At 43.4% G+C, this 16,727-nt stretch overlaps 1 protein-coding gene across 1 annotated transcript in view; it reads left to right on the top strand.

Annotated features, from left to right (window-relative positions):
- LOC147449954 (voltage-dependent chloride channel 1, chloroplastic-like) overlaps positions 1-14,364 on the top strand; it is a 127,094-nt gene extending 112,730 nt beyond the window's left edge. The window contains exon 4 of the mRNA XM_086522297.1: positions 13,968-14,364. Coding sequence (XP_086378423.1) covers positions 13,968-14,114 — 147 coding nt within the window. The 3' untranslated portion in view covers positions 14,115-14,364. The remainder of the gene's footprint in view (positions 1-13,967) is intronic.
- The last annotated feature ends 2,363 nt before the right edge of the window (positions 14,365-16,727 follow it).

Here is a 16,727-nt window from a genome sequence, read left to right on the forward strand (position 1 = left end):
GAGGAGGGTTTTACGTCTGTGGTGTCGTATCTCTCTTCTCTCTCTATCTCTCAATCTCATACACTTGCACACACAATGCCTATTCACTTTGTTGTGATCATAGCACTCTCTCATTAAGAACGGAAGGTTCTACCTTTCATAAGGACAAAAGGAACCTTGAGCACAACTCGGAGCACTCATCTTGAGCAAAGCGCAAACATACATTCCGCTGCACCTAACATTGGTATGAGAGCTTTGGCAGTGTTCTGTATCACTCGAGGAAAGAACCATAAGAATCACAAGAATTTTTTTTTGCTTGTTGCGGTCGCACGAACCCAAGTTCGCTTGGGCGTGTCGATTTCTAATCGTGTTTTTGAAGAGTGACGGGAGTCCCAGGAAAGAAGGGCTTGTCCAGCCTCCCCTTGTGTCTCTTTTCACTCGTTGAGAGCGGACCGTGCACTTAGCAGCCGGCCAATCGACGTAAGCTGGGAAAAAGCAACCTTGGTCTGAGCGCAAGGCCGCCAAGGTGTGTGCCCACGGAAAGGAGTAGAACTCCGGTGAAGAGAAGGTCCTTCTCAAAGTCGGTTTGCAAGTGAAAGAAAATCTCAAGAACCTCAAGACTCTCAAGAACCTCAAGACTCTCAAGAACCTCAAGAACCCAAGAACCCAAGACCCTAGTACATGGTCATCACCCGAAGCGGAATGGATACTTTGCATACATGTGGTGAGCATGAGAGAGGCGACGAAGAGTTCTCCCCACCAAGAGATTTTTCCGACCCTCCCCCTTCGCCATCTACGCCACGAGTTGTACCAACTTCTATGGAGGAGATGATCAAGTCGATGTTGGACATGATGGAACAACAACAAGAAACGAATTGAGTTGCGCTGGCACAACTAGCAAGAAAAGTAGAACAACAAGAAGCTAAGGACCGTGAGGGCGACGAATGAATTGCCGCACAACAAGAAGCAAATCGCATTAGCATGATGGCAAACAAGAAGAGACTCACATTGCTTTGGAACGCGAACGCGATGAACGAAAAGAAAGAAAAGAACAAAGAAAGGAGAAAGCGGCAGCATGAAGTGCAGCCTTGGAGGCCGAGCGTGCAGCTCAAAGAGTGGCTTTGGAGATTGAGCATGAGTCTCAAAGAGAACTACGCACTCAAGAATTGATTCGACAAGTACTTGCCTCGATATCCGAACCAGCCAAAGATCGTGGGAGTTCCTCAAGTGGCGCAAGCCACGATGCGGATTCCAACTATCCAGTCACAGAGAAGTTGACTTTCAGTAAGTATGAGTGTAAGATAGATGCTACGGTTATTCATTCTTGGTTGCATCAATTTAATGCTTATTTTGCGACAACTAAGAAGACAGGAAATAGCAAAGTTTTGACGGCAGCCATATACCTTGCCGGTGATGCCATTAATTGGTACCACGCATGGCAAGAGACAGAGTTAGCCGCTCACCTAGAGGAAGCCGACGAATTCACGCCCCTTTCCTTCAATTGGGCTGATTTTCAAGACAAGCTCAAGGCGCGGTTTATGCCCCCTCAGTACCTCGCATGATTGAAGGACGATTGGCGCGCTCTCAAGCAAAATGGTATGCCGGTTATGTCTTTTTCCGATCGTATTTTGCAGCTAGGTACCCAATTACGCAAGTTGGATGATGAATGCAAAGAGGCGTTCCTTTTTGGGCTAGACGACTATATTAAGTTTGATGTAGAAGTCTTCGACCCAATCGATCTCAACAAGGCGGTAGCGATTGCTCTCGCACAAGAAATGAAGCACAACAAGGGAAAGCCTAAGGAGAACAAGACTTCCACAAGTACCTCGCAGACTTCTCAGAACCCTCAGAACGGTAAGAATGGTAACTCTTCTAACCAATCTTCCAACAGTCTCTTAGAAAAGACTTCTTCCAATGAATCTAAGGGTAAGGCTAACACAATTGCTAAATCTAAGCTTACTCTAGATGAAAAGGTAGCACAAGGAATTGTAGGAGGATACATCACGTCAGAAGAGCAAAGCACTTATTCTAAGGAAGGTCGTTGTTTTCATTGTCACATTAAGGGTCACATAAAAAGAACATGTCCTAATCTTGAATCGAGAATCTAAAGAATCCACAGAACCCACTTCCTCTGTCAATGCAATTAATGATAACACGAGTGTGCCCCTAGTTTCTCTTGACCTTCCCATTGATGATTCTCTCATTAAATGTTATGGTCAGGTGTCGGGGCAGCGTTTTGTCATATTGTATGACCCAGGTAGTATGCATGATGTGATCAGTCCCTCTCTTGTTGAGAGAGCCCGCCTAGAAGTTAGTCAGAGATCTCCTCTCGAGGTCTCTGGCTTTGTTCCCGGTATGGACTCTCTGATCACGCAAGAGTGTCTTGGTGTGTTGTTTACAATTCAACAAGCTGCTTTCAGTAGAAGATTTTTTGTCTCTCCTCTCTCAGGATGTGATATGATTTTGGGCATTCGATGGTTTCGTGAGCTTAACCCTCTCATTGATTGGGAGGCTAACACTTTCACTCTCTATGCCAAAAGTGACTCTCCCATTGTCATTCGTGGAGAGGAAGTTGTTCATTCTCCCTCTCTCATTGCTAATATGCAGGACAAGATTGAACGGATTCATGAGAAGGAGACTCTCTCAGTCTCTTCTTCTCCAAAGCATGACACACAGGCTTTGCATGATGATTTGGATGATAATGATGAGCATGATGATTTGCATGCTCAAGATGTGATTTCTCACAAGCATGATGAGTTGCATGAAGATGATGTGATTGTTCACAAGAATGATGTGTTAGTGGATGCTTTTTCTAGCAAAGCTAACCTTGTTGTAGATTGGATCAATCACGAAGAACCGATCTTGGCTTTTAAGTTGAGGTCCAAAGAACCCCCATAGGACGATTCGATCATTCAGGAAGAACCGATCTTGACTCTCGAGCCTAGGTTCGCATGATTGATACGCACGCATTGTTCGAGTGTTTCATATGTGATCGTTTCTTGTATTTTAGTTAGCGTTTTCATGTGATCCCTTTTCCTAGGCATGACATATTGTACGATGAGCACGTTTCACTCATCAATAAGCACGGATGTATGCGGATTGTCCATGAGAAGCTAAAAAGTATGTATGTAAGGAAGTCACATTCCATGTCTCTTCCTTGGCATGACACATTCGTAGAAAAAGCACATGAAAGTATGAGCACCAAGCATGGGCATTTCCGTTGTGAATTGCCACAGTTGATTGCTCTAGATCATAAGAGAAAGATTCGATCTCATTGTTTGCGTGTGTGTGGTGAACGGTTTAGCACTCCGTCTCTTTGTTCATCTACATTGCATGCACAGTCTTTCTGGAAGACATGATTTTTTCCACTCACTTTACATGGAATAGGTATGTTCATGGTTTTGTGTTGGAAATGGTTTCAGGAATTTTCAGCCATGGAGATTCTTGAAGAAGAAAGAAGCATGACTCTCGACGAAGTTGAAGCATTGAAGGAGCATCAGAAGACTTTGTGTCGCTTTCGGCGTAGCCCAAAGAAGCAAGCGTTGCAGACCTTTATGAAGTTCAAGTACCGCACGGCCCACACATCCGAGTGGGCCGGCGAAGAGTCCCTTCCAGGATTCCGGATGCTATTGGCGATCTCCTTCGACGCCATACAGTTCGGTATCAGTACCTCACTTTGAAAAGGAGGGGATGTCACGTGACACATCCAACCCTATGTGTCCATGGACAAGCTACAACACGACAAGGGTTCAGTCAGTCCAGTCAGTCTAGATTAGAAGTGATCTGGCACTTTTTTGAGTCTATTCGTAGACCGTGCATGCCCAGTCACTTAGTGTAGATGCATATCCTCTGGTTGTACACAGCATGATCATAAGCATTCCCATCAAAATCCATTAGAATCAGTTAGGGAAATTTTCCAGTGCATTTAGCCTATTTTGCCTATTTTTGACATTTTTCACTTATTAATTTAAGTGACTTTCCAACAAAAGTAGGTAGGGCAAATTGGGTAAGAAAATATATAAGCAAACCAAAGCTAGCACTAAATGACAGAAGAGGCAACATGAGCCAAGCTCAGCGGGCAACTTCTCAGTAAGACCAAGCCTTGGTGGACCTTCCCTCCAAGCAGCAGATTCCCCCCCATAGCCTAGCATTTTTGCTCCATCGCCAGCCTCCACTTTGCCTTGGCGTTTTTCAGCAGGTACCGAATTTCAGCCCATTGCATTTGGCGTTTTTGCATGATTGCCGGCATGCTGTCCCCTCAGTGTTTCCAGCCTTAAAACGCTTTAGATAAGCCTCAGTTTCAGCCCTGAAACGCAGCCCATCTCAGCGTTTTTCCTCAGCTACCACCTGCGTTTTTCAGCCACAAGAAAGCAGCCCCGACTTTCAGCAATTCAGTTGCAGCAGATTTGAGTAGTTAGCGTGTTTGGACAGCAGTCAGAAGCCTTCAGTTTTCAGCCCTATTGTCGGCCTCGCCATCACCGTCGTCATAGCCTAGACTTGCATCAGTCTCATGCATACCGTTTGTACCAGTTTGTGCAATCAATAGTAGACCACTCTCGCCGACAAGAGTGGGGCCTTCGGAGGAGGGTTTTACAACGTCTCTGGTGTCGTATCTCTCTTCTCTCTCTATCTCTCAATCTCATACACTTGCATGCATAGTGTCCATTCACTTTGTTGTGATCATAGCACTCTCCCATTAAGAACGGAAGGCTTTACCTTCCATAAGAACAAAAGGAACCTTGAGGACAGTTCGGAGCACTGATCTTGAGCAAAGCGCAAACATTCATTCCGCTGCACCTAACATTTGTAATGAATGTCAATATGGCAAGCAAGTAAAGCGTTCTTATTACTCCGGTGTCTCTCGTAAATCTTGTGTGCTTGATCTTGTACATTCTGATGTATGTAGAATGCCTACTAAGTCTATGGGAGGTGCATGCTATTTTGTCTCCTTTGTTGATGATCATTCTAGGAAAATTTGGGTTTATTTGCTTAAATCTAAGGATGAATTCAGCCTTTGCTGTGTTTAAGAAATTTCATGCATTTGTGACCACCCAAACAGGTAGAAAGTTGAAATGCTTGCGTATGGACAGTGGGGGGGAGTTCACAAGTGCTGAATTTAACAAATTTTGTGAAAATTTGGGCATTAAGAGGGAGCTTACTGTGCCATACAGTCCCTCTTCTAATGGTGTGGCTCAAAGATTCAATAGGACACTTTGTGAGAGGATGGGATGCATGCTGTCCACAGCTAATCTCTCTCATGGATTTTGAAGAGAAGCTTTGAAAACTGCAGTGCATATATGCAATCGATCCCCTCACATGTCTTTGAAAGGTGACATCCCTGAAGAGGTTTGGTCTGGCAAGCCAACTTCATATGATCACTTACGCATTTTTGGTCGCGAAGCTTTTGTGCATGTTAGACCCGAGTTGAGGAGCAAACTAGATACAAAGTCCATTAAAGGCCTTTTCATGGATATGGTGAAGAAGGCGAAATGGGTTACAGGATTTGGTTACCTCGGCTCAAAAGGGTTGTGCGCAGCCGGAATGTTGTTTTTAATGAGGCAAGGCTGCTTCAAAACAATTGTGCCTCAAAGCATGAACATAAAAGGGTCAAATTTCAGCATGACCAGCCACCTGTTAGGCCTATTATTGACCCTCAGGATGCACCACATATGGCTGAAAATGTAGATGATCCAGTGGTGTTTGAGCCAAAAGATGTTGGGTAGCAAATTGAGGCTCCTGAAGGGCATTTGCAGCCACGAAACAATGCTGAAAATGATGTACAACAGCCCATTGTTGATGATATTATCATGCCACCTGATGTAGAACCATTACCGGATAATGTGGATCATTGGGTGAGGCGATCTACTCGTCCAAGACGGACTGTGAGTAGATATGATCCCTCTTTGCATTACATTATGTTGACAGATGAGGGAGAGCCTCTTACGTATAAAGAGACAAAGACATGTGAGCACAACGACAAGTGGGAGCTTGCTATGCAAGAAGAGATTAAAGCTTTGCATGCTAATCATACTTGGGATTTGGTGAAATTGCCCAAAGGAAGGAAAGCTATTCCTAACAAATGGGTGTATAAAATCAAGTCAATTGATGCAAAACCCAAGTATAAGGCAAGGCTAGTTGCAAAGGGATATGTCCAAACCAAGGGCATAGACTTTCAGGAAGTGTTCTCTCCTGTAGTGAAGATGACCACTTTGCGTGTATTGTTTGCCATAGTGGCTGCCCTTGATTTGGAAATGGACCAAATGGATGTACATACCGCTTTCTTGCATGGTGATGTGGAGGAAGAGCTTTACATGAAGCAACCCGAGGGTTTTGTTATTCCTGGCAAGGAACATTTGGTATGTATGCTCAATAAAAGCTTGTATGGGTTGAAACAATCATGTAGACAATGGTACAAGAAGTTTGATCGCTTCATGCTCAAACATGGTTACAAAAGAAGCCATGCAAACCATTGTTTGTATACCAAACGTGATGAGGATGGCAGCCCTATCATTCTTGTGCTCTATGTGGATGATATGTTGATAGCTGCAAAGAAAAGAAGCATTGTTGATGCTCTTAAAGGGCAGCTGAAATCTGCATTTTCAATGAAAGACCTTGGGACAGCTAAACATATACTTAGAGTGAGAGTTAGCAGGCAAAGGGACCAGCGCATAGTGTATTTGTCGCAAGAAAAGTACATTGAAAAGGTGCTGGACAGATTTAACATGGCTGAAGCAAAGCCTCTTGGCGTGCCATTACAACCATATGTCAAAACCTCCAAGGATGATTGCCGCAAGTCAAAGGAAGAAGCCAATGACATGCAAAGTGTGCCTTACGCTTCAGCTTGTGGTTCACTTATGTATGCTATGGTAGCTACTAGGCCTAACTTAGCCCATGCCATGGGAATTGTGAGCCGGTTTATGGCTAATCCAGGCAGGTTGCATTGGGATGCAGTAAAGTCCATTATGAGGTACTTGAAAGGGACTAAAAACAAATGCCTTTGCTATGGTAAAGGACCATTGGAGTTGAAGGGATTTTGTGACTCTGACATGGCTGGTGATGTGGATACACGGAAATCTACAAGTGGTTATGTGTTTACTCTTGCAGGAGGTGCTGTTTCATGGTGTTCTAGATTGCAAAAGATAGTTGCATTGTCTACTACAGAGGCTGGATATATTTCAGCCACTGAGGCTTCCAAAGAAGCCATTTGGTTAGCACGTCTATGCAGTGATTTTTGTATGCCTAACAAGGCACCTATGCTTGGGTGTGATAGCTAGAGTGCCATATGTCTGGCAAAAATGCCATGTTTCATGAACGCACAAAGCATATTGATGTGCGGTATCACTTCATTCGAGAAGTGCTTGAGGATGGCCTTATTACATTGGTTAAGGTCCATACATCACAAAATACAGCAGATGATCTCACTAAGTGCTTACCCAAAGCACAACATCAGCTATGCATACAAATGGTGGGAGTTACGTAGCTTAAAGGCGCCATTTATGCCTTTAAGTGGGAGGTTGTTGGGTTAAAGGCCCAAATGACCCCTTTTATGTACATTTTTTAAGGTTACTAATCTTTGGCCAAGTTCACATTGAACTTGCCCACTAACTTAAAAATGGTTCTATACTTTAATAAAGGGAATGAGAGCCAAACTTACTCTCTCACTTATTCCCCTCACAAAACGTGTAGCGCTCTCTCCTCTCTCTCCTTCTTCGTTTTCTCACGCCCCCTTCTCTGCAGGCCATCTCCACCTCTCCAAGCCTCAAGCCCTGCACTTCTTCTCGTGCTCTATCACTTGCACACACTGGTGCACCCTCATCAGTCATGCCTCATGCTAGCCTATCGGGTGGGCAACACTGTTGAGTGCAACGCCAAGAAAGGTATGTCTATCTCTAATATGGCCGGGCACAGCCACAAAACAGTCCTCACTCCCTAATCTACTCCTAGGAGATATTGAAGCCACTACCGGATATAAATCCGAACTCTAACAACATCACCCTCTTGTATTGGGCACCCATTGTATCAGTGCTCACACTACCCCACACAGTTCTAGCTAGTAGCACTTCTAGATTCATTTTACTATCTCTTTTTTTGTAACCAGACATGGTATCAGATACACTAGTTTGTAACGGATTGGTCTCATAGGGCAATTTTGGTCTTTTGAAGGCGTTAATATATCATTTCATTTCATTTCATCTCTCTCTCTCTCTCTCTCTCTCTCTCTCTCTCTCTCTCTCTCTCTCTCTCTCTCTCTCTCTCTCTCTCTCATAGCAAGTGTTGAGTTCAGCTCTCCTCGTCGGATAGATCTTTAAGGTCTCAGTTTCTTACTCCGTTAAAATTCTCTTGTTCTCGGGTGTGTGTGTGTGTGTGCGCAAAAGAGGAAAATGGTATAACCTTTCTATCACCCAAGTGTGGTAGATTGATTATGCCATTTCCCTCTTGAATAACAAGTCTTAAGTTCAGCTCTCCTTGTCACAAGACGGGCACTACGTGCCAATAGCAAAGAACAGAGTGAACAGACTTTTAGCACTTAAATACGAACTGAACTGAGAGAGAGAGAGAGAGAGAGAGAGAGAGAGAGAGAGAGAGAGAGAGAGAGAGAGAGAGAGAGAGAGAGAGAGAGAGAGAGAGAGAGAGAGAGAGAGAGAGAGAGAGAGAGAGAGAGAGAGAGACGACACGCGACACGGAGTGGTGGAATTCCACCCTAGAGAGTATTTGGCCCCAAACCTTGGCCCCAAACCTTGGCCCCAAACTCAATACAAGCCGGTACTCCAGGCTCTGCACCTTCTCTAGGAAGCATGCCAGAGAATGAGCCCATGGTCTCATATTTAAAGGCCTTAGGGCCCAAAAGCAGTTTACATGAAAAGCCTTCAAACTCAAAAGCTTCTGTTCAAAAAGCTGCCATCGTAAATCATGGAATTCCGTATAACTGTCACGTCAACAGTCAACGCAAAACGCAAAAATCCGTACAGTTTGCCACGTCATCATATTACCGCAAAATCAGAAAATCCGTACAATCTGCCATGTCAGCAGGCCCGTGTGAATTGCAAAAATCTGCTGTTGCTTCTTCTGTTGCTTCTGCTTCTTCTAGGGTTTAGGCCCTCGACCGTGATCTGAAGGTTGCTCTGCTCTCCACTGACTTGACACGTCAACAATTTGTGACATCCCCCCTTCTTGAAAGAGAGTAATCGTCTGTGATTACAGCATATCTGCAAAACAACTCAAGTTAGCTTTAATTTTTTTTCCGAGGGTCATTCTGAGGGACAATCAGTTTGCTATTTTTTTTTAAAGGAGTTGGCTTCTCCTCTCGGCTCTTTTGATCAAGGAGTTGGCTTCTCCATTCGGCTCTTTTGTTAAGGAGTTGCCTTTTCCTTTCGGCTCTTTTGTTAAGGAGTTGGCTTCTCCTTTCGTCTAGATCGGAACTCTTGATATTCAGGCGTAGTAAAATTAGCCATCACGCCAGACCCACTGATCTTCCACGGGTGTCTTGATGCCTTAAAATTACATACCCAAGCCATCTCATCTAATTAGGAATATTCAGTGGTTGGCACATCACAATGCAACACAAATGCTCACATATGCATGTTACAAGACACAACAAACAGCGCCGCTGAGTACTTCCCCGAGTCAAATGGTGTACGGTATGAAGCTACTCAACGACTACCTCGTCACCCCCCCCGCAAATAACCTAAAAAGGTCCGGGCCATGAGCTTAGAGGACTGTACAACCAAACGCTCCCCAGACCGCAGCCTCCGTCGCCTGGAGGTTCAAGCATACAACCAAACGCTCCCCAAGCATCGACCTGCATCGTTCGGAGGTTTTCTAGCATACAACGGAGCGCTCCCCAGACATCGGCTTGCGTCGCTCCGAGGTTTTCAAGCATACAACGAAACGCTCCCCAAGCATCGGTCTCTGTCGTTTCGAGGTTTTCAAACTTACAACAAAACGCTCCCCAAGCATCGGCTTGCGTCGTTCCGAGGTTCAAACAATACCAAAACAGTATTTCTCACTTCTCCACTTGGGAGTAAAATCACCAATCAGTAAAACCAGTTTTAAAACCAGAGTCAAACAGTTCAAATCGGCACCAAGACAGGTTCAAAACAGATACCATCCATTTCAAACAAATTTCAAACAAGATCATTAAACAAGTTCTCAACAGAACTCAAACTTAAAAGCAATCTCGACATCAATCGAGCTCGAAAAGTTGACTAACTTTCCATCCTGAAACCTGCACCAAAAATTAGGGTTAGGTTCATTCCATAAGGTCGTAGCACAACATGGTCCATCAGCTCTTGGACAGACAATGTTTTCTTTGGCGGCGATGGTAGTTTCAAGATAGCAATCGCACTGGACCTCCAAGGTCATCTGCTCTTGAAGAGACATCTACTGAAAGATATCGAGAAATTTCAAGTTATAATGTGCTAGGGTTTCCATGGCAAGCATTTCAGGATACCCCACTTTGCGAGAAGTTGCACTCTGAAGGAAGATGTCAGAAATCATATAACTTTGGGCAAAATTTTCTTGAAAGCTTGCCAAGTCCTTGGTAGCTATAGACATCAACATCTGCATGGCACTGCTTTTGAGAAAGACAGTGACTTGAAACAAATCTGGATCCTTCTCTTGCAAGTGATCTTTATGGCTTATGCCCTGTAAGACATGAGCGGTCAAGACGGGAGCGCGCTCTGCACGATGAAGTAAGGGTGGGAGTGGCTGATAAGTCCAGGGTCGGAGCACGAAGCTAAAATTTCCAATGAGCTTTGGAAGTGCGATCTTGCTCTGTCTGCTCTTTGGTGGGACCGGTGCGCTTTTAGAAAAGAACACGCCTGATGCTCTGATACCACTGTCACAAGACGGGCACCACATGCCAATAGAAAAGAACAGAGTGAACAGACTTTTAGCACTTAAAGATTAACTCAACTGAGAGAGAGAGAGACGACACGCGACACGGAGTGGCGGCATTCCACCCAAGAGAGTATTGGCCCCAAACCTTGGCGCCTCTTTCGATATTTCTTTATATTGCATGAACTCAGTACAAGCCGGTACTCCAGACTTTGCACCTTCTCCAGGAAGCATGCCAGAGAATGAGCCCATGGCCTCATATTTAAAGCCCCAGGCCCCAAAAGCAGTTTACATGAAAAGCCTTCAAACTCAAAAGCTTCTGGTCCAAAAGAAATGCCAAAAAGCTGCCAGCGTAAATCCGGAATTCCGTACAATTGCCACGTCAACAGTCAACGCAAAACGCGGAAATCCGTACAGTTTGCCACGTCATCATGTCAACGCAAAATTAGGAAATCTGTACAATCTGCCACGTTAGTAGGCCAGCGTGAATTGCGGAAATCTGTTGTTGCTTCTTCTGTTGCTTCTGCTTCTTCTAGGGTTTAGGCCCCTCGATCGTAATTTGAAGGTTTGCTCTGCTCTCCATTGACTTGACACGTCAGCAGTTTGTGACACTCCTCGTCGGATAGATCTTTAAGGTCTCTTAGATTTACTAGTTTGTAACGGATTGGTCTCATAGGCCAATTTTGGTCTTTTGAAGCGTTAATATATCATTTCATTTCATCTCTCTCTCTCTCTCTCTCTCTCTCTCTCATAACAAGTCTTGAGTTCAACTCTTGTCGTCGGATAGATCTTTAAGGTCTCTCGGGATAGTTTCCTACGATGTTAAAATTCTCTTGTTCTCTGGTGTGTGTGTGTGGGTGTGTGTGCGCGCTAATAAAAAGAGGAAAATGGTATAGCCTTTCTATCACCCAAGTGTGGTAGATTGGTTATGCCATTTTCCTCTTGAATAACAAGTCTTGAGTTTAGCTCTGCTCGTCGGATAGATCTTTAAGGTCTCTTGGGATAGTTTCCTACGACGTTGAAATTCTCTTCTTCTCATGTGTGTGTGTGTGTGTGTGTGTGTGTGTAGCAACCATGGACAGTGATGGTTGCTTTCTTATGTGAGCATGTGGTTACCTCCTCATTTGGCCACTGGTATTCATCTCTTTGGGAGTTTGTGTCTGGGAAACCTGATGGACATATTCCTGGCTGTCCTCTCATCTCTGCTTTGATATTGGATTGGAAAAAGGTCACCTTACATTTGATATGGGCTGGTTGTATCGAGCGTGAAGGTAACTCTTTGAGGTTGGAAAGCATTCATTGGAATAGGGCATTCCCGCTAACTTTGGTGGACAGCTTCCCACGCAGGCTTACTTTTTTTCTCATCATGGGCTGCGTATGGTTGCTGATGTCGTGAATTCAGAAGGGAATGTGCTTCGTTTTGACGAGATGGCATGCGCTTTTGGTTTAGGCACGCATTATTGACCTCTTTGGCGGCAATTGCACCTTATGTAGGCTGAATTACTCCCCCTTCCACCTCTGGCTGATGGATGCCGTATCATGGATTGGCGATTACAACAATTCAACTTCACTACAGTTTCTGCTCGCCAGGTTTACAACATTTTGTTGCCCGATCCTTGGCTTGCAGACCATTGCAATGCCCTATGGTCACTACAGCGTTCCACCCGCTGGTGGCAGAAACCCCTTACTGCCATTTGGAAGAGCCATTTGCCTCTTAAGGAACGTCTATTTCTGTGGCGTTGCTTGATGGGTGTGCTAGTTGGTTCTTTTTTGCAAGAGCGTCGGAGCAGCTCCTCAGGTTGCGTTCGTTGCTCTGCTTCCGAAGAATCTGTTCAACACTTGCTATGCGATTGTCACTGTACTAGAGTTTTTAGTGCTCGGGTTTCTACACTCATGCGTCTCCGTTTTCCCGCAGTGGTCTTTCAGAAGAAATTCTGGCTTTTTTGGCGCCAAATACTCCAGCATTAAAGCCTTTTGCTAATTTCTTCACATGGGTCAGATATCGGACCTTCTGGAGTATTTGGTGCCAATGCAACACCCGCATGTTTGACCGCATTGATCTGGACCCTTTCCCCTACTTCAAGATGTCACTTCAACAATCCTTGCGCTTTGCCCTCGCTGCTGCGATCGACTTTTTGTTGTGGGTTTTCCTTCTTTGGAGGTTTCTCACTTGTAAATCAATCAAGTGCACTTACTTAAAAAAAAGTGTGTGTGTGGGTGTGTGTATGTGTACTAATAAAAAGAGAAAATGGTATAACCTTTCTATCATCTAAGTGTGGTAGATCGGTTATGCCATTTCCCTCTTGAATAACAAGTCTTGAGCTCAACTCTCCTCGTCGGATAGATCTTTAAGGTCCCTTTGGATAGTTTCCTATGACGTAAAATTCTCTTCTTCTCTCTCTCTCTCTCTCTCTCTCTCTCTCTCTCTCTCTCTCTCTCGTGTTCCCTTGTCACCACGCCTTCTTTTGCACTTTGACATGGTATCAAAGCCTATTCTTGACGACGCTTAGTGGATCCGGAGCACGAGGAATGGCTGTTGGAGGTACGTCTGGGAAAAAGTGAAGGCTTGAAAATGGTGCCTCTATGACTGATCGCCTTCAACGATTAATAGTTCAAAGTCTTGTTGACGGCTGCCTTTTTCAAGGTATACCAAGTTTTCCGTGTTGCTGGATTGCCTGTGGTAGCTTCTTGTTTGGCTGTTACATCCATTAAGAACAAATAGTAGATACCTAACAATTTTCCATAATACAATATATGTATTATTGATTGTTGAGCACCATGTCACCTAAGACATATCCATCATTAGGAGGGCTACTTGTTTGTAATTACTTCCAATCTTAGTGCTTCCTAGCTCAAGTTCGGAAGGGAAGGTGTAGACTAGCTTGGAACGGTTAACTTCAGGACAAGGAATTAAGGAGATACAAGACGGAGGGAAGCATCCTGGATTTATATTGCATGCTAACAATCATTTGTATAGCTTTTCACAACAAAGTAATGTAATGAGGGTGCACAGAGAGCTCTTGGGCTATCTAGCAGCCTTAGGAGATCAGGCTACCAAGCTAGAGAGGAGCATTCAAAATGTCAGGAGGTTTCAGAAGCTTTTACTGTGCTTGCAATTGCTTGGCTGATAGCTTTTGTTTGTTCTGGTGCAGGTTGGTGTTCTCATAGAGGAACCATTTCCAATGCTTGCGCTAGATAAAATCATTGGTATTGCGCATGAAAACATACGGGAGCTGATGAAACGACAGCAGGAAACTGACAGATTTTTGTCCTTGAAAAAAAAAACAGTCAACAAGTAATGCCTCTACGATAACACGTTATGCTAGTCATCACTAAAGATGACTTGATAGGACTCATTTCTGCACTCCATATATTAGTCATGGCGGAAGCTGAGGATACATCTCTGAGCTTTAACCTGTAAAATATTTGAGAGCGCATTAGTCCAGAGAGTCTCAAGCTGTACATGCAATACAAGAAATACTAAACGCTAGGAACAGAGAAACATTCTAAAATCCATATCGTTCACTTAACAAGTTTTTGATGTCGGAACTTTGTGGACGTGTGATGCTGCTTAAGCTTGTGTGTATGGTTGAGAGTGCATGTTGTGTGGATGCATACTGTTGATAGATTATTGTGACCACTTTCTAGTATTGATGTTATGCTGCTCTCCCCCCCTCTCAAAAAAAAAAGGACACTATCAGCACATTCATTGGCATTGTCAAATCAAATGTATATGCCTATGGCAGACGTGTGGGTAATTGAATTGCATATCTTCGGGAAAGAAACAATATTTCTAGAAAATTTGTCAAAATTTTTGTGTGGTGATTAAATTTGTGAGTAAGCTGTCGGCATGCCTACAGCAAAAAACTGTGAGTCTCAAGCTCGTCATTCTGAAGCATTAGTCCACTTGGAGCTTGGAAAGATTGTGATATGATATTTATACAGTTGCAATAGTTGTTACTTTTGCAACAGTCTCATTAACCAGTGGAGTGACTCCACAGGCATAGCTTGACTTGGGCACCTCTACGTTAATCTAAAATGACTTGTAAAAAGAACCGTAAGAATCCTCATTTTAGGATCTTGGAATCTGTCTTTCAATACTCATTTGAATCCCAAGCCTTAGCTTTATCTTTTCAAGAGGTTTTTAATTTCACAAAGACAATAACCGTATGTGAGAGGATACCAAATGAGCATCTCCATAGCCAACATCTTTGGAGCGACTCTTCTGGCTAGAGTTGTGAATCATCACCCAACCTTTCTTATCTGTAGTTTCTTCTTGTATATTTTCTCATCAGGTCCCCTCAGGATGTTGTCTCCCATGGGACCCATGTCTAGGTACTACCCCCTTTCCCCTTGTGGAAAAGTTCCTCCTCGGAATCAAACGTGGGAAATCTCTTGTTGAGAACGCTAATGATTCTTTAGTGGAAGCCTTAGTCTTTTGCACTTGAGAAGTACTTGTCTTACATGATGTCATGACGCTACTCAAGGCAATCCACAATACATTTTGGCTCATGGGACTAACGGATTCACTACACATGTATGCACCAAAATAGCAACTTTGACACCTATATTTGGAACCCTCCTTCGTAAAAATTATCCTTTTTGGCTTATAAAAACCCCCCTAGTGTTCACTCACGTGAAACCATATTGTAACCCTTAGTTAATACCCCAGGTTTGATAGATTATACTAAAGCGTCTCACATGTTTGTTGTGTCATTTTCATAAACAACACACGTATACAACATTGAATGGACATTGAAGGCTCGAAGGTTATTGTATCTTGTAAACAACTTCACTTACGTTCTTTAATATCGTGAAAGGTCCACAATACCTTGGACAACTTAGTAAGTTCTCTAGTCATGAGACTCCCTACAAGCTCTGGAACTCTTAGGAATACCCAATTACCTTCCTAAATGGTAATGTGTCTCCCCTTTTGATTTGCATACTGCTTGTAATCTTGTTACGCATGGGACATGCAATGCATGACGTATCACATGGATAATATCCTTAAATTGGTGAATTTTCTTAATGGCTAGTCCCTTTGTGTTCGGTGACCTAAGTTGAAAACCATCCATCATCATACATGGACTAAGCGTATCATTATATGCTTAGAACTATTGGAAACAAACTCCCATATTGGGCAAATAGTCTTCTCAATAGTTTTTTCTTGCTTACTATGCTCAAAGCTAAAGCACTTGGTTTACCAATTTTATTTGTCCATAAGCTTGGGGAGGATCAACGATACTTAACATAAGCACCTTACTCAACATTCGAATACGGCTTGCCAAAAAAATGGTCGAACTTTGGATCGTGATAGTTCACAATGTTACTTGGCTATCCATAAAGCTTGTAAACAATTTTCATGAATATCCACTTCACTCTAAAGTTTTTATTTATCGACTTGTAAGGAATAAACCTTCACATCTTGTGAACTGGTCTACCATGACCCAAAAGGAATCATGTTCACAATTTTTTATGAGAAGACCAATAGTAATGCACATAGAAATACTCACTTTCCATTTGGAATCTCCAATGGATGCAACAACTCGCTTTCAGATGCTAGGCTTTAGTTACCAATTTTGACAATGTAAGACATATTCTCAAATCTCCATGAAATTTTGGCCAAAAATTGATGGCTTATTGGTATGATTACACTTAAACTATCATGACACTCAAAATTATTTGGCATCTAGTGGCTAAGTTTGTAGGTACACATATTCTCCCCTTGTCTAGTAAGTATCCATTATTGATGGAAAATGTTTCCATCAATCCATTTTATCACTCATCACAGGAGAACCTTGTGTGAAGTTTTTATCTACTCTTACTATAAAGTGGGAGAGATCTCTCATTTGAACAATACTACACACCTTAGAACATGCAAGATCATGCTCAGATTTTCCCTTAAGAGATTC

This window comes from Adiantum capillus-veneris, chromosome 10, assembly GCF_014529385.1.
Source record: "Adiantum capillus-veneris isolate H3 chromosome 10, ASM1452938v2, whole genome shotgun sequence".
Taxonomy (NCBI): Eukaryota; Viridiplantae; Streptophyta; class Polypodiopsida; order Polypodiales; family Pteridaceae; genus Adiantum; species Adiantum capillus-veneris.